The 24,116-nt window shown below is 41.7% G+C and overlaps 1 protein-coding gene across 3 annotated transcripts in view; it reads left to right on the forward strand.

The window, feature by feature from the left end:
• LOC138301163 (uncharacterized) overlaps positions 1–24,116 on the forward strand; it is a 377,689-nt gene that overhangs the window by 243,100 nt on the left and 110,473 nt on the right. For all 3 annotated transcript variants that reach the window (XM_069241353.1, XM_069241354.1, XM_069241355.1), the window contains exons 6-9: positions 17,693–17,905; positions 18,192–18,269; positions 18,741–19,019; positions 22,605–22,823. In XM_069241353.1, coding sequence (XP_069097454.1) covers positions 17,693–17,905; positions 18,192–18,269; positions 18,741–19,019; positions 22,605–22,823 — 789 coding nt within the window. The remainder of the gene's footprint in view (positions 1–17,692; positions 17,906–18,191; positions 18,270–18,740; positions 19,020–22,604; positions 22,824–24,116) is intronic.

The raw sequence follows: 24,116 nt of genomic DNA on the forward strand, positions 1-24,116 counted from the left end.
GAGAGAGCAGGCACAGGCTCCCAGTCTGCCTGGGAGCGCCCTGCGTGGGCGCTCCCAGGCAATCCTAACGCTGTTCTGAGCAGCATCAGGACTGGCCGCAGGGCAGGCTGGGAGCCTGTGCTCGTCTGCAGTGATGAGGGATAGAGGAGCGGCGAGGCGGCAGAGCATGTACGTTTTTATTTTGTTTTTTTATCAAATGCCCCCCTTCTCCTACCCTCCCCCGTGCACCACACCCAGCCTGCCCCTTCAGAGTGCAGCGAGCCACGACTGGAACTATGTCCCATTCCCTAGGAGAGACCATTACCACTCCTGCCTCTTGCATTCCCCACCTCGCAGATCACCCAACTGGTAAACCTGCCTCCCCTACCGACCAAGTAATACCATTTTGAGGCACTCCAGTTTGCCCCTCTCTTGGTATGCTGTCCAGGAAACGCCGGGTCAGAAAAGTGAGGGAATTGAGAGGGCATTCCAGAGCACCAGCGGGAGACAGGATGAGAAAGGAATGCAATTATGTTCCTGGTAAAGTAGTGGCAACTCTTGCCAACTTTTGTGCACTCCTGGGATGATACAATTTGTCTGGCTTTTTAAAATGCTGGCCTTAACCCAGTGGTGACTTTTCTTGGAAATTCTGGCATTCATGGGATGATACCTATTGCTCACCCAGGTAAAATACCGACTATACATAATGGTGGTGTTTCATGGCGAATTGGTATCAACCATGACATTAAACCATCCCCTGGTAAAATACTGCCCCCAACACAGTGCTTGCATGGCTTAGAAACGTGGCATACTGTGGACATCTATAGAATGATTGAGCTCCTCTCTGGCATAATTCTGATTCTGAGAGAACATGGGCTTTATTAATATTGTACATCAGTGCCCCAAGGTGTGCACTCCTAGCATAAAGGCGGTCCTAAAAATACAGTGGCCACTGTTTGCATTTTATGGTAATCCATTACACAATGGTTCCCCACCTCGGAATAATATTCAAATATTTACAATGTAATAGTATAGGTTGTTGCAATTGGCGGGGCGATATGTTCACAATCAGTTACCAACTTCAAAAGATATATATATTTTTTAGAAACAATGTATATAATGTATGGAACAATATATCACAAAAAGGTAGATAGCATGAAAATCATTACATACAAATATATATATAATAAACCATGCAATGTTAATACACTGACTATTAACAAAATTACGAGAAAGATTGTCCCTATTCTTCCTGTTTGATCAGCCGTATGTTTGCCTTGCCATTCACTGATTAACAACCAGAAACTGGTAATGAAGTAGTTTAAACACACAAAAGGTGATTGGAGGAATGCATGCAATCACATGGTGCAGCATTCCAACCCATCGTTCTTTTGCCCACTATGCTACTTCACTTTAGACCTAGCCATATGCAAATCAGTTTTGACCCGGATCTAATGGTCGTACTCCAGCCCGAACTGCCAGGCCAGGTCCCCCCTGAACTGGAACACAAACAATCCAACATCATAAATCACCAATCTGAATTTGTCACATTTCTGCCTTTTATCATTTGATGTAATTCATAAAGTAACATCTATGCTTTCATCATAATTGCAATGCTTTCAGGCATATTGTGGGAATACAAGGCACAGTGGTGGTTCTGGCAGTGTGGTGGTAATTATTCTCATATTATTGGTATTCATTGCACATTGGTGGTAATGCTTAATGCAGTGTAGGTAACTCTGTCTACAAGAACTACAGAAATGCTGGCACTGGCATTATCATGGTAATTCATTGCCTAAAGTCGGCATGCATGTCATGATGGTGCCCAACTTAGCGTAACTGTGGCCAAAGCATGGATGGTGTCAAAGTATGGATGGGAATAATTCGAATATATTAATGTACAAGCAGCCTTAATGAGAGGGGCTGGTGTAAGTGGAGGTATTAAACTGTATTCTAGTGTACTTCCTTAGCCAAGCTTTATTTCCAAAACCCAGGTCTGGCAAGTCTTTGCCTGTGTCCGGGTTTACAATGGAAGGTTGGTCATTTGTATTTGCTTGTTTCAACTAGGAAATACCCTCCCAAACCTCAAAGGTAAAAAATATATATTTGGCAAATCTTGACATAATAATGACCTGAGGCTTGAGCTTAGATTGGGCTAAGCTCTTAAATGAGAGAAGATGTTGTGGCATTGCAATCATAAAACGTACATTAGCCTCTATTTAGGCAGCTAAATTGGGCATCAGATGTGTTCTTTTCCTCGGAAATGTGGGTATTACAGAGTAGAGCACATTTCCACTGTGCAATTAATTTCCCTTAATCATACTAACAAGGTGACAATGTGGGAGAAAATGACTTTGCATTCTCATTAATGTGGTGCATGAGTAAAGTCTAAGATTACTCATGTTTTTTTTTTCTTTCATCACAACTTGGATGTGGTGCTGCATCACAGTTTGGAACACTGAGATCCCCATACAGAGATATAGCAGTTAGTTTGTGTTTGATTGCATTCCACTTAAGAATGCTATGTTTTGCTGCTTTGTACGCTTAGTAGTTCACCAAAATACATTCCTGAATGCTTAGTTGCCTGCTCCTGGATGCTTCTGAGAAATCATTTGAGTTTATTTTGAGTCAGTAGCTTGTCTTCATTGATCTTCTCTATGAGAACTGTTGACATTCTAATTGACTAATTGAGAGGGTTGCCGTGCATGACCGATGCTGTCTTCCTCGTGAGCCTTTATAACATTCAGTCCAAGGCTAAATAGCACAAACCTGCATGAGGCAGGATTCCAGGTTAAAAAGTAATGAGTTTATTTAATAGTATGCTCATTTTAGACAAAAAAGATAAATTAGTTAATTAGGAGCTATCATATTCTTGCAAGAGGACTAACATAAGGTCTGCCTCTGGAGAAAACTCAAGGAAAGACTAAGTACAAAGCAGATAGTCTTGCTCAATTAAAGTGTCAGGAAAGCTCAAATTTATAAATCAATAAACAGACTATCACAGAGTCTGCCTTCTATGGAAACCAAGAAAGAACTGGCTCTTTTCCCAGATAAAGCAGCTTTTATATTGAGAACAGAAACCAAACTTATTTCTTGGTCCGATATAACATGACAGGGTTGAACTAGCAATGTTGTAAACACATAAACCAATCAATATTCTGGTAAACACAATTCCTCGAGAGACACCTACTTCATAGCATCTCATTGATTAGGCTATGCATAACTAATTAAGAAAACCAATTGACATTTTATGTAACAAAGCAATACAATGGCTTATTCTGTTAATGGGTGACATACCCAGAGCATCGTTAGAAATCCCGCAAAAAGTTACAAAAAAAGAAACATCCGGGGCATTGGTTCTTTGAATCAGTGCAAATATTACATTACAAACACCTCAGTTTAGACTTAGGGTCTGATTTAGAGCTTGGCAGATGGGTTACTCTGTCACAAACGTGGCGGCTATCCTGTCCACCCTATAACGATTTCCAAAGGCTATTATGGGATCGTAACACAGCATTCGTGATATCCGTCACGTTGTGATGGAGGAACTCCCTCTGTCAAACTCTAAATCAGGCCCTTCGTTGTCGATGATTGTTTCCTAACTTGAAAAACACACAAGCATACAGACAAAGAGAAAGGCACTTTCCGGTAAAATAAAAATGCACTATTATTCTGAAATGTGAATAGCTCTCGGTGCAAACTGACTGAGGCCTAGTAATACTTACTAAACCACATCTAAACTAGGCATCTTTTCTAATTTGTGAAATGTCACCTACAGTTGTGTGCCATCAACATAGGTATAATACTTTATATCCACTGTCCTGATGTGCTGGTATCACTGGATATATTTTCTCATTCCGGAAAGAGACTGGCAGCAGCTACTCCAGGCCAGACACCATAACCCTAATCACTCTGAAACGTGACAATAATACCATATGATATGCTCCTCTCAATATCAGATGGTGGGTCGTTTAGAGCCACCGCCATAACTTCAAGAGGGAAAAAATGGTCAAAGGTAGAATGATAGTAATCATTTGTAGGCTTCACTAATAAATAATGTTATCAATGCTTTTAAAGGACTGTAAATCATAACTGGTCCTGCTCTAATAGGAGCAGTTCAGTCAAAACTTCCAAGCTGGTCACTCTAGACAGCAACACAAGCAACTGGTTATAGCTTGGTTGGGCTTAATCAGCAAGATGAAATTTGTATCCTATTAAAATCACCAGCCATACGTCTGGGCACAGATGTCCCTCAGCTGAGAGTGTCCAGTGAAGCAACCACTGTATAATGATCAGGAATATTGATTTGATTAATTTTAAATTGACTTTCCACCTTTAATAAATACAACAGAGTCCCACAGAACAGTTTTTTTTCACTGCAAAAGTTATACTTGAACCAAGCAGGAGGTTTGCTGGTCAAATACAATGCATAGGCACATGATGATTTAAAGTGATGTTGAAAAACATAACCAGTCTAGTGGGCACAAGACAAAGGGTCTGATTTAGATTTTGGCAGACGAGTTACTCCGTCACAATGATGATGGATATCCCGTCCACCGAAATATAAAATCCTTTATATCCCATGGGATTTATAGTTTGGCGGACGGGACATTGGTTACCATTGTGACGGACAAGAAACTTGTCCGCCAAGATCTAAATCTAGCCCAAAGTTTCCAACATTTGTTGAAGGATAGCTAATAGAAAACTTTAAAAAATAAGAGCATGTGTGTATATATATATATGTTCGATGGCATGTGTAGCTGCAGATACACATGCTGTGCACAGTCTGCCGTCTGGCGTTGGGCTCGGAGTGTTACAAGTTGTTTTTCTTCGAAGAAGTCTTTTCGAGACCGAGGGACTCCTCCCCTTTCGATTCCATTGCGCATGGGCGTCGACTCCATCTTAGATTGTTTTTTTTCCGCCATCGGGTTCGGACGTGTTCCTTTTCGCTCCGTGTTTCGGGTCGGAAAGTTAGTTAGAATCTCGGAAAAAACGTCGGTATTGTTGCGTTCGGTATCGGGTTAGTTAGAACAAATCGACACCGAATTTGGAAGAGCTCCGGTGGCCCTTTGGGGTAATTTCGATCCCCCGTCGGGGCCTGGTCGGCCCGACCGCGTGCGACTTCAAGACTGATGGAACGGACCCCGTTCCGATTCTGTCCAAAATGCCATAACAAATATCCGTATACGGATCAGCATTTGGTCTGTAACTTGTGCTTGTCCCCCGAGCACAAGGAGGATACGTGTGAGGCCTGTCGAGCGTTTCGGTCCAGGAAGACGCTGAGAGACCGAAGAGCCAGAAGACTACAAATGGCGTCCACGCCCACAGGTCCACATCGGTTCGGGGAGGAAGAAGAAGAAACTTTCTCCATCCACGAGTCGGATTCCGAAGAACTCGACGCCGAAGAAACGTCAACCGTGAGTAAGACGTCAAAAATTAGGACTCACGAAAAGTCCACAGAAGCCCAGGGGACGCCACCGCCAACAGGCCATGGCTTAACCCAAAAACAAGGTGACCGAGCCAAGGCACCGAAAATGGGCATGCTGGTGTCGAAGTCATCCGACTCCGGTCGTGATACCGCCACACAGCAACCTCGGAGCCGAGACAGCGGCTCCGAGAAACCTCGGCACAAAGACGGCGCCGAAAAGATTCGGCACCGAGCCGAAGCAAAAGAAAATTTCTTCGGAACCGAAAAGAACTTCCGAAAAGATTTCGGTCCCGAAACACCCAGCCTCGGAGCCGAAAAGTAGTTCCTATACAGAGGAACAAGGGCTAACCACCCAATTACATAGATTTGGAGAGGACCTTCAAACTGTGGAACCTGACCACACACAAAGAAGGCTTCATATCCATGAAGACACAGGGAAGATAACCACTCTTCCCCCAATCAAGATCAAAAGGAAACTTGCCTTTCAACAAGGGGACAAGCAACCACAGGCAATGGTGGCAAAGAGAACAACCCCACCACCTTCACCACCACCATCAACACATGCATCACCAGCAACCACTCCACCACTAATGCACTCACCAGCTCATACCGCAATGAGTCAGGATGACCCCGATGCATGGGATCTCTACGATGCTCCAGTGTCTGACAACAGCCCAGACTCTTATCCCACAAAGCCTTCGCCACCTGAGGACAGTACATCTTATACACAGGTGGTCGCAAGAGCAGCCGAGTTTCACAATGTATCACTACATTCGGAACCAATTGAAGATGACTTTCTCTTTAACACCCTATCCGCAACCCATAGCCAATACCAAAGTCTTCCCATTCTCCCAGGAATGCTAAGACATTCGAAACAAATATTTCAGGATCCAGTTAAAGGCAGGGCCATAACTCCAAGAGTGGAGAAAAAATACAAGCCACCACCCACAGATCCTATATATATTACAACACAACTGAAACCGGACTCAGTAGTTGTGGGGGCAGCTCGTAAGAGAGCCAACTCTCATACCTCAGGCGACGCACCACCTCCGGACAAAGAGAGCCGCAAGTTTGATGCTGCGGGTAAAAGGGTTGCAGCACAAGCAGCAAATCAGTGGCGTATTGCCAACTCTCAGGCACTTTTGGCAAGATACGACAGGGCTCATTGGGATGAAATGCAACATTTCATCGAACACTTACCCAAGGAGTTCCAAAAAAAGAGCGCAACAAGTGGTGGAAGAGGGACAAAGTATCTCCAACAATCAGATACGGTCTTCCATGGATGCAGCAGACACAGCTGCAAGGACAATAAACACTGCAGTCACAATAAGAAGGCACGCATGGCTGCGCACTTCTGGGTTCAAACCGGAAATCCAACAGGCTGTGCTCAATATGCCGTTTAATGAACAGCAATTGTTTGGGCCGGAGGTAGACACTGCCATTGAGAAACTCAAAAAGGACACCGATACAGCCAAAGCCATGGGCGCACTCTACTCCCCGCAGAGCAGAGGCACATTTAGGAAAACACCTTTTAGGGGAGGGTTTCGAGGTCAACCCACAGAAGCCACAACCTCTCAAACAAGACCTACCTACCAGGGGCAATATCAGAGGGGAGGTTTTCGCGGACAATTTAGAGGGGGCCAATTCCCCAAAAATAGAGGAAAATTTCAAGGCGCCAAAACTCCTCAAAATAAGCAGTGACTCACAAGTCACACACCCCCATCACATAACACCTGTGGGGGGAAGACTAAGCCAGTTTTACAAACTTTGGGAGGAAATAACAACAGATACTTGGGTCCTAGCAATTATCCAGCATGGTTATTGCATAGAATTTCACCAATTCCCTCCAAACGTCCCACAGAAAACACACAATATGTCAAAACAACATATAAATCTTCTAGGACTAGAAGTTCAAGCACTGCTACAAAAGGACGCAATAGAATTAGTACCAATTCAACAAAAGAACACAGGAGTTTACTCACTGTACTTTCTAATACCCAAAAAGGACAAAACTCTGAGACCAATACTAGATCTCAGAACACTAAATACCTACATAAAATCAGACCACTTTCACATGGTCACGCTACAAGACGTAATCCCACTGCTCAAACAGCAAGACTACATGACAACATTAGATCTAATGGATGCGTATTTCCATATACCAATACATCCTTCACACAGGAAATACCTAAGGTTTGTATTTCAAGGAATACATTACCAATTCAAAGTGTTACCATTCGGAATAACAACTGCGCCAAGAGTTTTTACAAAATGCCTGGCAGTAGTAGCTGCGCATATCAGAAGGCAGCAAATACATGTGTTCCCGTACTTAGACGACTGGTTAATCAAAACCAACACGCTAAAACAGTGCTCACAGCACACAAAATATGTCATACAAACCCTTCACAGACTAGGGTTCTCCATCAACTACGCGAAGTCACATCTTTTACCGTGTCAAACGCAGCAATACTTAGGAGCGACAATCAACACAGTAAAAGGGATTGCCACTCCAAGTCCACAACGGGTTCAAACATTTCACAAAGTAATACAGGTCATGTATCCAACACAAAAGATACAAGTCAGAATGGTAATGAAACTACTAGGCATGATGTCTTCATGCATAGCCATTGTCCCAAAAGCAAGGTTACACATGCAGCCCTTACAACAGTGCCTAGCATCACAATGGTCACAAGCACAGGGTCAACTTCTAGATCTGGTGTTGATAGACCGCCAAACATACATCTTGCTTCTATGGTGGAACAGTACAAATTTAAACCAAGGGCAGCCTTTCCAAGACCCAGTGCCACAATACGTCATAACAACAGATGCTTCCATGACAGGGTGGGGAGCACACCTCAATCAACACAGCATCCAAGGACAATGGGACATACATCAGAGACAATTTCACATAAATCACTTGGAAATGTTAGCAGTATTTCTAGCACTGAAAGCATTTCAACCCATAATAACCCAAAAATACATTCTTGTCAAAACAGACAACATGACAACAATGTATTACCTAAACAAACAAGGAGGGACACACTCGACACAGCTGTGCCTCCTAACACAAAAAATATGGCATTGGGCGATTCACAACCACATTCGCCTAATAGCACAATTTATTCCAGGGATTCAGAACCAGTTGGCAGACAATCTCTCTCGAGATCACCAACAAACCCACGAATGGGAAATTCACCCCCAAATACTAAACAATTACTTTCAAATTTGGGGGACACCTCAAATAGATCTATTTGCAACAAAGGAAAACTCAAAATGCCAAAACGTTGCATCCAGGTACCCACAAGATCAATCCCAAGGCAATGCTTTATGGATGAACTGGTCAGGGATATTTGCATACACATTTCCCCCTCTCCTTCTCCTTCCATATGTAGTAAACAGGTTGAGTCAAAACAAACTCAAACTCATACTAATAGCACCAACATGGGCAAGGCAACCTTGGTACACAACGCTACTAGACCTGTCAGTAGTACCTCATGTCAAACTACCCAACAAACCAGATCTGTTAACACAACACAAACAACAGATCAGACATCCAAATCCAGCATCTTTAAATCTAGCAATTTGGCTCCTGAAATCCTAGAATTCGGACACTTGCACCTCACACAAGAATGTATGGAGGTCATAAAACAAGCTAGAAAACCTACCACTAGACACTGCTACGCAAACAAGTGGAAAAGATTAGTGTATTACTGCCAGAATAATCAAATTCAGCCATTACACGCATCTCCAAAAGATATAGTAGGATATTTACTACATTTGCAAAAATCAAATCTAGCCTTCTCTTCCATAAAGATACATCTCACAGCAATATCAGCTTACCTGCAAATTACTCATTCAACTTCACTATTTAAAATACCAGTCATTAAAGCATTTATGGAAGGCTTAAAAAGGATCATACCACCAAGAACACCACCTGTTCCTTCATGGAACCTCAACATTGTCTTAACAAGACTCATGGGTCCTCCTTTCGAGCCCATGCATTCTTGTGAAATGCAATACTTAACGTGGAAAGTTGCATTTTTGATTGCCATTACATCTCTAAGAAGAGTGAGCGAAATTCAGGCATTTACCATACAAGAACCATTTATTCAGATACATACAAATAAAGTAGTTCTAAGAACAAATCCTAAATTTTTACCAAAGGTTATCTCACCGTTCCACTTAAATCAAACAGTAGAATTACCAGTGTTCTTCCCACAACCAGATTCTGTAGCTGAAAGAGCACTACATACATTAGACATCAAAAGAGCACTAATGTACTACATTGACAGAACAAAACTAATTAGAAAAACAAAACAACTATTTATTGCCTTTCAAAAACCTCATACAGGAAATCCAATTTCAAAACAAGGCATTGCTAGGTGGATAGTTAAGTGTATTCAAACCTGCTATCTTAAAGCAAAGAGAGAGCTGCCTATTACACCAAAGGCACACTCAACCAGAAAGAAAGGGGCTACCATGGCCTTTCTAGTAAATATTCCAATGAACGAAATATGTAAGGCAGCAACATGGTCTATGCCTCATACATTTACCAAGCACTACTGTGTAGATGTGTTGACTGCACAACAAGCCACAGTAGGTCAGGCTGTACTAAGAACATTATTTCAAACTACTTCAACTCCTACAGGCTGAACCACCGCTTTTGGGGAAATAACTGCTTACTAGTCTATGCACAGCATGTGTATCTGCAGCTACACATGCCATCGAACGGAAAATGTTACTTACCCAGTGTACATCTGTTCGTGGCATGAGTCGCTGCAAATTCACATGTGCCCACCCGCCTCCCCGGGAGCCTGTAGCCGTTTAGAAGTAGATCTTGAACATTTGTACATTTGTAAATATATTACTTTAACCTTTATTATGTACATACGTATTCATTCCATTGCATGGGGACTATTACTAACATACACAACTCCTACCTCACCCTCTGCGGGGAAAACAATCTAAGATGGAGTCGACGCCCATGCGCAATGGAATCGAAAGGGGAGGAGTCCCTCGGTCTCGTGACTCGAAAAGACTTCTTCGAAGAAAAACAACTTGTAACACTCCGAGCCCAACACCAGACGGCGGACTGTGCACAGCATGTGAATCTGCAGCGACTCATGCCACGAACAGATGTACACTGGGTAAGTGACATTTTCCATATATATATATATATAAATCCTAACAAAATTGTCCAAGAAAATATGACGCTCACTTGAGCTGCTGTCTGGAAAGTTTTGGGGTTCTCTGTCCGGGGGTGGGATGGGCAATAAAAAGAGGGGGTCTAAAAACACTTTCCCAATTAATTTTTCCATAGGGATTTTGAACAGCGATAGCGCTGAAACTACTGGATGGAATTACACCAAATTTGGCAGAAATGTAGGTCCTGGTCCAGAACGCAACCTTCTTTTGTTTTGGTGTAAATCCATTCAGTAGTTAGTGAGAAATTAAGGCAAAAACAAATTTGAATGTATAGGGATGCAAAGTATCTGTGACCCCTCCCAAACTCGTGCTGCGATTTGATTGGCTGCCAACTACTGCTGGATGGAATTACACCAAATTTGGCAAAAAGGTAGGTCTCGGTCCATAAAGCAACCTTTTTTTGTTTTGATGTAAATCCGTCCAGTAGTTTTTGAGAAATTAAGGCAAATTATTTTTTAATATATAGGGACACAAAGGATTCGTGACCCTCCCTATCTCGTGCTGAGATCGGATTGGCTGACAACACTTCAACAAGTGCCCTAAAGTAACTATAACTCGCACCCTCGCCATGCACTGCTAATTACCCCTCAAATTATGGCACCCATGACATCTTTGATAACATCCTTGATGATATCAATATAATATTTGCAGTAAAATTTTTGAGAAAAAAACTGTTCATGACGGAGGAGCGAGTTAGAGTTACCTTAGGGCACGATTTATAGTTACTTGAGATAACTCTAACTCTAACTATTGAATTTCATTGGTTTGGTACGTTTAAAATATGATCCTAACTATAACGTCTCTGTAACCTTTGGTTTTCTACGTGAATTTCTATGTTTAAAAAAAATTCTATTTCCTAACTATAACTTCCCTGTAACCTTTGTTTTTTTCAGTGAGTGTATATATATATATATATATATATGTGTGTGTGTGTGTGTGTGTGTGTGTGTATGTATGTATACACACACACACACACACACACACACAGACCTACTGGTGGTTGCCTTTATAGTTAGGAGTAGGTAGTTATAGTTTGGACATAGTTTCTATAGGAAAAGCATTTTTTGTTTTGCCAATGACTTTGGTAGTGTTTGACAAATTTTCACAAAATTTTCAAAACTAGTACAGCACTCACTTCAGCTGCTGTTTTACAGGATTTGTGGTAATTTGTCAAGCGGGGCAGAGAAAAAAGGGGGGTCCCAAAACATGCTTTCCCCATGCAGTTTCCCATAAGGATTTTGGACACGACTACAGCACGAACCACTGGATAGAATTACACCAAATCTGGCAGAAAGCTAGCACTTGGTCCAGAAAGAGCCTTTTTTGTGATTTCGTGTAAATATTTTCAGTAGTTTCTGAGGTATTAAAGGAAAAAGAAATATAGATCTCTAGGGACACGGATCCTCTGCATATCCGACAGATATCAAGCTGCAATCTGATTGGCTGCCAACACTTCAACCAGGAAGTTCTGGCAGCTATTTTGGGACTTGGACTCTGTCGAGTCCCAAACAAATGTTAAAAATAAAGAAATGGGGGCAGAATAGGAATACCCTGATGCTCTAGGCCTGGTGCAGGGGTTCGCCAGGGACCACACCTGGGCTAAAAAGCATTTTTTTTAAAGACATTGTGGTGAAAATCAGAGGATCTGCGAATCCCTGCAACATTAAAAAAAAAAAAAAAAAAAAAGTGTGATGTCCAACGCTAGTTTTTATTTCAGGTCCCGAGTGGGCCATGTCCCGGGGGAATGTGGATAAATATATTATGGGGAGGGGGGCCTATGTGGACCTCTCCCCATGGCTGATATGGTCCCAGGGACGGCCACCTCCTCGGGGCTAAGCCAATATGGAATTTTAAGAATGGGGGCCCTGTGGCCCACTCCGTAGGCCTTTTAGGTCCCCAGGTACCATCACCTCCTTCCGGCATGGCCAAAAAAATATAACATTTAGAAAGGGGGACTGCATGACCCCCTCCTCCCGGGTTCTTTATGACCCCGGTGACCAGAACTTCCCTGGGATCGGGCTGAATGAAGATAAAGGGGGAGGGGACTGTGCAAGGCTCTTCCTAAGCTGTTCTCAGCCCCAGGGACCCCCTCCTCCATGCGACAGCCCTGTAATATCAAAGGCCATTAATGGCCCTCGGCAACGCCAGCCTCCAGTGCCGGCTCCGAATGTCCCAAGGTGACCACCCCTGGGACATAGTAGTTTGCTATTGCTTGGCTGGAGCAATCACACCTCCCGTCTAGCGAGAGCAAACTGTAAGTCTGCTCCCAGCAGGTGGGAGCTGGAAAACTGTCAAGCGACAGGAAAACAGATGAAACAATTGCTCCCTCACAGAGGGAGCAGCATTTCTTGGTGCTCCCTGTGAACATGAGCAATAGGACTGCGGGGGTAATAGAGGCTCCCCCTGCGGCTCTAGGATTCCACAGATTTGTACTTTTGGATAAATAAGCAGGTGAGGATCCAATATAGCTAGCACCAATGCTCATGCATCTTTGACTTTTGGAGCACAATCTTTTCTTTGGTGACTGTGATGAGCGGGACCTTTCCTGTGATTTAGTGGTGAGCACAAAGCCCACCATTCATCCCTTCAACCTACCTTACTTCCTTCCTACTACCAGAATGCAAGTGCCCAAAACGACCTCAAAACTCTGTTTCTTTGCCACGCCCTGTATACGTTAGTAGTATGCATCAGTCTTCCTGCCTTCTTCCAGTTTGATGGACAGCTCACCAAAAGTTCAGCGAGCATTTCTGATGCAGAGAAATATGAGCACTTCTCCATCAAACAAAATAGCACTTACTTCATGGTATTAAGAGAAAGTAACTCTGTTTGGTGGAGGTTTAGCTCTTTGTTTAACGCTTTGTAGAATCACTGTCTTCTCTATATAAGGATTCATGTTTGCACACATTTTAGTAGGCAGATGCTAGAAGAACAGTCACATTCCCAAAATTACACCAGATATGGTCACTCAAAGCATTACCTCGTGGACCTTTAAAACAGTGGTAGAGTAGAATATGCACTATACATTTACTCAACAAGGTCCAATGCTCACTTACACAGAAATTAAACCTCAATGGGAAGCACTTAAAATATAAACATAGCAGGTGCCCCAGTTAAAGCTCCACTTCTGTAAAGGACACATCCTCTCACATTATCGAACTTATCCAAGGAAAAGCAAGGGTGTTTTCTCTGGAATTCCATGTTGGAAAACCTGCCTATGGGGCTTGGCTGCAGGTCAGGCCTTGCAGCCAACCTGAGCTGTGCACGGCCAGAGGCTGTGCCTGGCCCAGGGTTGGATGGCTAAAGGGAGGTTGGCTGCAGGCCAGTCCCTGTGAACACCCTTCGGCCGTTTGTGGCCTGGGGTTGGGTGCCTAGTGGGAGTTGACCGTGCTGTGTGTGGTGAAGGTTTGATTAACGCTAAAAAAAACTTAGAAATTCACCATAAAAAACAAAGTTTACAGGGACATTATAATTAGGTAACAGAGTTTTAAAGAAAACCATAAAAATTCACTAAAAACCTAAGGTTAGAGGGATGTTATAGTTAGGTTCAAATTTTACACGCCCAAAACCATAGAAATTCAACAGTTTTAGTTATTCTTATCTCAAGACGCTATAACGTGCTCTAAGGTAACTATAACTCATGCTTTCCTCATGCATGGCTACATACCCCACATATTACATCAGCAATGCCATCTTCTATGACATTGTTGACAATATCACTGCAGCATTTGCAAGAAAATTATTGATGAGAAAACTGTGCATGGCAGGGGTGCAAGTTATAGTGTCTTGAAATAAGTATAACCATAACTGTTGAATTTCTATGGTTTTGGGGGTGCAAAATCTGATCTATTATGTCTCCCTAACCTTTGCCTTTTTAGTGAAATATATACAGGACGAGGGGAGCCGGCTAGGATAGAGGGGACCTTGAGCCTCCCCTGGCGATCCTGTCAATCTCTCACGCTGTTTCTCTCTCCTCCATACCATAATGGGATGGAAGAGAGAGAGGGGTTGTTATTGCAATGGTCATTCCATGCCATGACTTCAAAGTGTCAAACTAGCAAGATGTTTGGCGCAACTGTTATGCTTACCTTTGAATCATCAGCAGATAAGAGTCACTTCTGGCCTAAAGGTAAAGCTCTTGAACTGTCAGTAGATTGAAGGTTTAGACCCTAGTATCTCAAGACAGTGTGGCTGTTTTTTCCTAGTGTTTTGACTGTTAAACTTTCCTAGTGTTGGAACATTGAAGTATTTTTCCCCTCACAATCTGTGGGTTGAATGTCATAGCTAAGTCTGGACACTGCTTAGTAAGGGGTCACCTATGGCCTAATGGTTAAGGTCTCAGACATGCACACTCAAGGTTAAAGCTTCCAGTCTAGGTGCATCTGTGGTCATTTCCTGCTTTAGTTTCTTTTCAACTACAAACATTTAAGTAACATACTGAAAGGTGATCTCACTCTTTTTAATTGACAAAAAAAAAATCTTGTCAATTTGTCCAAAAATATCTCATTCTAAGTATATCATTCCTAAAAGCCTAAATCGCTCTCTCTCTCTCTTAATCTCTCACTTTCTTTTTCTCTCTCTCTCTTTCTCAGGGTTGGATGATTAGGGTGGCTGGCCACAGGCCCTGCGGTTAACCCCACGGCCGTGCGTGGTGCAAGGTTAGGTGTTCATAAGGGGTTGTCCAAAGGGCCTGGCTGCAGGCCAGACTCTGCAGACAAGCGTGGCTGTGCGCGGCGGTGGTTGGATTAATGTATAGTAAATTACTTAACTTTAAAAAAACATAGAAGTTAACTGAAAAAACAAAGGTTACAGGGACGGTGTAGTTAGGAAATAGAATTTAAAAAAAATAGAAATTTACTTAAAAAAAACAAAGGTTAAAGGACCGTTATAGTTAAGCTCACATTTTAAACGGGGAAAAAAAAACAGAAATTCACCAGTTATTGATGGTTATCTCTAGTAACTATAACTCATGCCCTAAGGTAACTATAACTCACACCCTCGTCATACCCCACAAATTACGACACTCATTACATCTTTGATAACATAATTTATAATATCAATGTAATTTTTGCAGTAACATTTTTGACAAATATTGTGCATGGTAGGGGCATGCATTATAGTTATCTTAGGGCACAAGTTATAGTTGACTGAGATAACTCGAACTATAACAGGTGAATTTCTGTGGTTTTGTACATTTAAAATGTGAGTCTAATTATAACGTCCCTGTAACCTTTGGTTTTCAAAGTAAATTTCTAATTTTTTGAATTCTATTTCCTAACTATAATGTCCCTGTAACCTTTGATATATATATATATATATATATATATATATACACATATATATATATATATATATATATATATATATATATATATATATACATACATAAAACATTTGAAGGCATAGGAAAGAGGCTGAGAGAATTAGAAGACAGATGTGCTGTTTAATATGTGTGTTGATTGTTAGACAAATACTTTATTTTGCTTTTGGATGGGTTTTGTTCCAAGGAGGTAGAATTCAGCCACTAGTGGGCAGATAGAAGGCAGCTGAGGATTTTGAAGTATCATAAACACCGATGGTTTTGTTTTACATTTGCTATGATCACCATAATTTTAGAAATACAAGCCAAAATATCTTATTAGGCCTGTTAAAGACAGAGCATGTGAACTAAGAAACAAAGCTGACAAGTGTGAGCCTTGTGGAACTCTTCATTTCAGACTGAGAGCTACTGATTGTAATTTCTGTTGGAATCTGCCTACCATCAAGGAAGGGCTTACTGCAGTTCAAGGTAATCCCTTGAATTTCTTTGAAGGGGAAACAGTGCAGCTCTATGTCCTGACTGATACTTGAATCTTTGTCAGTTATCTAATAAGATCAATGTCCTAACTTTGTCTTTATTGGCAATGAGCATGGTCCCCAAGGCGGTGTACAGACTGCCTACTGTCGATCTAGGAGGTCATGTGACTCAGCTTACATTTATTTTTGAGTGACTTTGGTACAGTTTAGCAGGATGTGAACTCTTGTTTTAAGTGGAGTACATTTGACTGTTTTTAAAATAGTAGCCTCATCTTCTGGGGTAAAGTTTGTACCAACACAGATTACCAGTTTTTTGTCAATTTAGTTTTTTTGAGAATTAGCCATTATCTACTTTGAATGGAAGTGTCTCGTCAATAGTCCACAAACAGATGATAGTTTTGATTATGTCTCCAGTTTGTTCAGGTTTAAATGCAGCCTTTGGTAGTGTTTTTGTCTAAAAGGTCATAAGACAAAAGCTTTTCTGTAATACCATTATTTTTTTCACAATTATGGAGTTTATTGCCATTCATTATTTGTCCCAAATAATTTGCAAGGAGATAAAGCTAATTCTCATGGCTAAGACATTTCTAAATTTGGCGAAGAAGTTAAACAGTTCCCTCTGATTTAAAAACATTAACATTAAAACAGTGCTCGATCTCCAGTATATTTAAATGACTGTATCCTGTTCCATCTTGCATACCGCATTTGGTGTTAACTGCTTTTAAAATTAGTTTGATAAGCGAACGTTCCTATGAAACCCCTCTGCTTGTTTTTTTAGGGTTGAGCCCGCAAGCGCCCTAGCCCGCTATAATCTCTCTGTGGGCTTTTAACCACGCCCACCGCACACCCATCAAGTTCGTTGGTTTTTCGGCTTGCCTCTTAAAAATCATTTGATTCTATTTGTGAAAGGCATGCATGTGTCATGCCTTTTCTGGTGTTTAGCCCTCCTCAAGCGCACCGGCCAGCTACCGAAAACATACGAGGCTCCATGTTTTCAGCACGGTTTCTGGGCTACTTTTTATTTTATTTCCTACGCAGCGCGACCTCGCTCCACATTTGCCAATACGTTTGACTGCGAGCGAACTTCTGTTTCATTTTGTGTGTTCCTTCACACTCATGGCGTGGTGCTTTAAAGCGGGTCATTTATGTAAAACTGTATTAATCTTAATTTTAATTTTATATTGGAATAAAAGTCCAGTTAGGACTTTACAACGCTAATAGCTTTAAGTCGAGCAAATACGATACCCATTGCATTACAAATGCTTGTTTCTTTTTGTTTCAATTAAGAATTCAACCAGTTTGAAAGAGAATTTCTTGAGGCGCATAACACCTACCGGAAGCAACATGGCGCTCCTCCACTCCAACTAAGCCGAAAGCTCTGCCGATCTGCACAAGAATGGGCTGATAAACTAAAGACCATCCGAGCGCTTCAGCACAGTGGAACAGAAGATGGCGAGAACCTCTTCTACAAGTATAGCTCCAGTGCAAGGGAAATGCCAGGTAAGGACACCATATCACTCCTGGCAATACGTACAGCAAGCAAGTAATATAGCAGAAAAATGGCATCAGAATGCAAAATCAGTAATAAAAAAGTGATCAACTGAATGGAGTGGGGGAAAGTGAGGCAGAAGGAGTATAAAATGAGGGCTGATACTGGGTAATGAGGAAGAGATAAATGTGACTATTAGCAAGTCCAGGCATCGCTAGTCAGTTGGGTAGGATATCAGCATCTAGGAGTGTCACATTTGCATTACTTCTAATAAACATTTTTCCATATATCGTACAGGCAGGGAGCCAGTGGATTCATGGTACAGTGAAATCAAGAACTATGATTTTGGACGTCCGGGCTTCAAGAGTAACACAGGTGAGAAACTGGCATTTGAGGAACTTCAGGAATTATGTAATGAACATCAAGGAAATTTAGTTTCCACTGTCATACTCCATGCAGCAAAACATGAAAAACCTGACAGGGCAGGAAATCATAGACAAATCTAGAAGCTTTTACAGTAATTAACAAGTTTGAAACCATTCTACCAAATTTCTCATTGTACTCATTTAGACAAGAGTCTCTGGTTGAGACTGTGGTATCACCGAGCCTTATATATAGCCTTACATGTATGGAGCTGCCCAACTGTTTCTGCAAGCAGATGGGGGAAGTTTTAACTATTCAGGTTGTGTCTGTTTAATGCCCAGTCCCCTGTACTTTATAGAGAGATTGGCTTCTTGACAATCCTCCATGTTTCTTTCTTACTTCTGGCTGTGGTTTGGTAATGACTTACTTTTCACCAACACTGGGATTAGGGATTTACATTTTTCTCTACCTATTAATTTACAGGTCACTTCACGCAGGTAGTATGGAAGGACTCGAAGGAGGTTGGCGTTGGCATAGCAACGGATGGCAGAGGTCTCTATTTTGTGGTAGGACAGTACAGTCCTGCGGGTAACATCACCAATTCTGGCTACTTTGAGAAGAATGTTTTACCACCAGGGACCTCACCTACTGCTGATATCGGGAATAGCGGCAAATGGAATTCCCCAGGTCCTGCCCAAGATGCGGATCAGTCCCGGCCCAGGACTGACCGGGGCAAATCCTCTGCTTCTGTTGCATCACGGAGTAAGTGATGTTCTGCAAAACACAAATATCCTTTTGAAGTTCTGCGTTAGGTCATGTCTACTATATGGTTGAACTATTTCCATCGGATCTTCTTTTCTTGCACCTTGGGAATAACTTTTCACACATGTTTTGTCGATCTCTTATCTCTAGAATCACTTCTATTTTTCAGCTTTTCATTACTGAATTCAGTTTGCATATATGTATGTAGTTATTTAGTTCCACCTTATTGATTCTTCAATGACTCTTTTTGTGGCTGCACCCAACAGTGGAGGCCAGGTATAGGTTCAACTTCAGCAACAGCCCTCAAAATTGGGGAATTCCTGCCTAGGTCAATTACTTTTCTGTTATGTGAGTTCTCCAATTATAGCCCTTCCCCAAACATGAGCTTGGAGGGATCATTTTTAACCATAGACCTTCAATAGAGTCTACATTTCCTCAACATTATTATTTTTCTCAAAAAAACACAAACTCATGAAATTCGTCAGGATGTTCATGGAAATGACTTAATCGGCAGGATCACTAACGACCTTTTAATTACAAGATAGGATTACACAAACATGATTTTATTTATTGATAAAGCTTCCTAGTACTTATATAGTGTTGTTCAATAGAAGAGGTGCAATACTGTGGTAGATGGGAATAAGCCCACCTGCCATTCTTACATGAGCACTCTGTCAGATGGGATTGATATGGGAGATGCAGTGGATGTTGTTACCCATAAGAAAAGCTTCATTCGGTACAAAATACAGAAACAGAAAACATCACACTTGTCACACCACGGCTTTCTCAGGGTACTTTTTGTGCTTTTGATTGTTGATTTATTAAGTTTGTAAACTGCTGTGACTTGAACATATCATTAATTCATCATATAGCACAGATGCACCACAAGGCTCAGCCCTGTGCCCCATCCAACATGAACTCTACACTACCTCCTAGGGTAACGTAATATGCTGTTTTCAATTCTCCAATTATTTATATGCCATTGACACTCAAACCTTCCTTTCATCACCAACCATCATGCTTCTTATCCCAAATAATAACAGACTTGTGCTGAATTAAAATGAAAATCATTTCCTTTGAGACGTAAGCTGTTCCTACCTCTCTTTTTGCCTTAACTCAAGAAATGCTAGTGTGCTGTCCTACCTCGAAGCCTAAGAGTAGCCTCTAAATCCAATATTTGGTTAACAATCTTATCTCGTCCTCTGTTATTGTTGGTTGACTACAACTGATAAACTTTAAAGAAGTTACTCACTCAGTTGCGCTTCCAAGTGATCAAAATGATGATCAATAGACTCATGAGTAAGATGAATTGTTATAAGAGCATGCTTTTCAACAATGTGGTCATAGTACTCCCTCACCACATATTCAAATGTCAAATTCTAAAACTTTGACACCCAACCAGGTATATATTTATTTGTAGTCTGCACACAATAGAATAAAGTTTCTTTGGGCACTAACACAATTACAAGTAATCCAAATTCTGCTGTACCGTTACCAAATTGATCAGTCTAATATTCCTAATGAAAACAAATTCTATGACTATTTTCTTGAAAACCTATGTTTTTGACACTCTCCTGAAACTGATCAGAGTATTTGTGGTTTTAATTCACAAGGACTGGAAGTTCTCGATCCTGGGAGTAGCACAAACCTCCGATCCATTTTTCAAGTTGAGGTCGTGGGGTTTTAAGGAAGTGTTAGTTTCCTTATCTCAGATGATGAGTAAGAAGATATCCTATGATTTCTTTCATCTGGTGGTGTAGAGGGGCAGGCCTGCTAATATATTTAAATATCGGGGACCATGTTTTGAATATAATGCGTGTTGATACTGCGAGGCAGTGAAGGTCTAATTCCCCAGTAAAGCCACCAAGCGTTTCTCCCTTTACCTGCTGATATTTATTTAATAGGTCTCCATATCTGACCATCAAAATGAAGTTACGTCCAAAGTGTTGCCCAACCAAGGTGGCTGCAGGCTTTGTGCTTGAATTTCCTAAGCATATTCTTTGCCCTCCAGCAGCAGACATTCACCCTGTCTTTAATTTGCAAACCTTTGAAGGTCATCTATTGAAACATTTCCTGAAATCCCCAAAAAAGAAACACTACACACAAACACACACTATCACTCTCCATTATTGACTCTGAACATACAACGAGCTCAAACCTACCAGTCCCAACAATTCTGTCTCCACCAGTCACCCCAGAACTAAATCTATCCATTGTTCCTTATGCATCCTGACCAGCAGTCTTCTTCTGGCGCTGTGTGACCAGTGTACTTCGGTCCTCCCTTCATAAGCCTAAATGTACAAAGGATCGGAGTGCTGTGTCCACCCTCCTCAGAATGTTTTTTATTTGCCATGCCAATAAACTCCCAGTTGTAAGTATCCAGTTATACACAGAAATCCAAAGGCTAATCGTGCAGCTAGTAATAGGACTATGTTGGTATAATTGAGCCATAGTCTGCTCTCACAGCAGCTAAATGCTGGTATTGACTGCACCGAAAATACGTTGTGGCATCCATACAAGTTGTATGTAGATGTTTTGCGGTATAATACAAATACATATAAATGTATGTGTAGGGGTGTTTGGTCAGCTCTCTTCTTCCGTTAGTCTGGTTTAGTGTCATTCCGTTAGTCTGGAAAGCATCTTCCTTGATCACATGTGCACATCCACCTTGTTTTTGCCATGTAATTGTGTGCCTATTTCAAATGTTTGCAAAACAAATGCACCCTTCCCAAGGCCAGATCTTTTGGCTTTGCCAAGACTTGCCTCATTTCATTTACGTTTTCAGACAGGAAGAGTTGCTGTGTTGAAATATGAAAACTTCAGCCCTTGATTTAAAAAAAAAACAAAAAAAAAAATTACAGCTTCTCCATTCGGCCAGGAATTGATTGATTAATTGAGTAAAAGTGCGGAACAATATCATGTTTTGTGTGTTCATGTGCTGAAAAACATATGTTTTATTGGACAGATATGTTCATTGCTTGAAATCTAAATATGGAAGTTAAGGCATTTACCACCCCAGAGTACTTGTTTACTACTGTCCCATTAAAAGCATTACACCGTTCAGAGCAGTGCTGGCACTCTCCCTTTAAATCAAAGAAGTGCAGCACCTCAGCTGACAATGCCTGCTCATTTACCGAACTGGTGGCTACCATGTAGTTCACGCTTTTCAACACACTAAATTAAGTGAAAATGTGATGAGAATTCACAGGGATGAGTTGATCCCTAAAATATAAGGTTAGAGTTTGGGATTTGCTCTGTAACTCGTGTAGCACTTCAATAGTGTATTCTGTAACAGTTATATTGTGGAACAGGTTTGCATTTTTTGTGTTTCTGGCTTTAATCTTGAAGTGCATTGTGAATTCTGCTTACCCAATATGTGCCCCATCACTGGATGAAAAAATGTCCTGACCATTGGATTGGATCTGGACCTGGAAACATCCAGCCACACAAGATTATTTGAGCTAGCATTGGTTACCTTTAACTGTTTATTAACATTCACAAATAGCTCAACACAGGGCCATCATGGACTTGGGAGCATAGTAACTGGTGATCATTGCTCACAAAGGTATTCTTTTTCTCTTTCAGCTTCAGATAAGAGAGAGTTTGAACTGGAAGCCTTAGATTCTCACAACCTGTACCGCCAGCAGCATGGTGCCCCGTGCTTGAGGCTTAATACTGAGCTGTGTGAGGCCAGCCAGCGGTGGGCGGACCACTTGCTATCCATAAACGCCCTCCAGCACAGCAACACCACCAATGGGGAGAACATCTGGTACAAGTGGAACTCGAGTGTCCGCGATGCTACTGGTGAGCACACATAAGGCTTTAAAAAATGTTCATGCCTTTGTGATGTATACAGTTTTGGAATATTGGTTCAATTTAGCCCACCATGCACACCATACATAGGGCTCCCTTTAGCAAAGCAGTAATCACCTTCAGGCAAGAGGGTATCGAATGGCATGCATTCAAGAATCAGAGTAAAGATGTATAGTTGAAATGAGAATTTTAGCTCATGACAGAGGTGTCCATATCACTTGAGTGACTTTTAATACCATGGCTGTTTATTGTAGGAAATCCAAGTCGGTAATTTGGAATGGGTGCTCTGGACTGGTTATGGTTGCTTCCGTATTGGTGATGTCTTCTACCATTTAGTTGGTGGTGCTCCAGCGACCTATTGCCACTCCAAGCTCATCATTAGTGCTCCCAGTTTGCTGTAGTCTAAAACTGATGAGCAAGAGTGAATTAAGCCTAAGTGTTTGTGTTTGGCAAGGGGCACTTTAGTTTGGTCATGGGTTCTCCTGTTTAGTTGGTGATGAGGACGTGCTCTTTGGTTCTCACTGTTGGGTGGCTACTGACAGTTGCTTATGAATGGTTGTGATGCTTGGAGCATCATGTGGGCAGCACTTATTTGTGATACTAGCCCCGGCCAGATTAAACATTGACTGGGTCAGACACTGAGCATATCACATTCCACACTCCCAAGGTGACTGTTCTGTCTCTCTAGAGAGAGAATTAGAAGCCAGGTTGTAACTGCAGTAAGACAGCGCTAAGCTGATTTGCCAAGCTGTCTTGGGAGAACTACCATATGTCCTTCTGGCCACAGCTACATATCCAGGGCCCAGACTCCACTGCAACTATAGCCCACTCCCTTGCTCATCCTTTCACATTCAGAATACCCATAGAAGGCTGACCTAGGAGGAATGGCAAGCTGAAACAACACACTAACTCAATGCATGATATTGCCTTGATCTAGCTTAAGTGAGCGTTGTAGGGACTGGGGCTGCACCTGCCTCAACAGACTGGTCTCCTCCAACACTTACTTCTGTTTTGCTTTCTCACTCCTTCGCTCCCTGCCTATACAGCTTCTCACTCTGTATGCGGAAGTCTCAACCACCCATTACCCATGCAAGTCTGAAGTTAAAGCTCGCTTGCTAAAGGCCTAAGCTAACCACTGACCCTTTTCTCCCTTTATGTTAGGACACATGTTTTGCAGTATTGCCTCTTTCATAGGCTGACATGCTTGAATTATTTACAGTTATTGTTTTTATCTTCACATGAAGTTGTAAGATTTATTTTATTCTTTTAGATTTATGGTGAGCT

Source organism: Pleurodeles waltl, chromosome 6, assembly GCF_031143425.1.
Source record: "Pleurodeles waltl isolate 20211129_DDA chromosome 6, aPleWal1.hap1.20221129, whole genome shotgun sequence".
NCBI lineage: Eukaryota > Metazoa > Chordata > Amphibia > Caudata > Salamandridae > Pleurodeles > Pleurodeles waltl.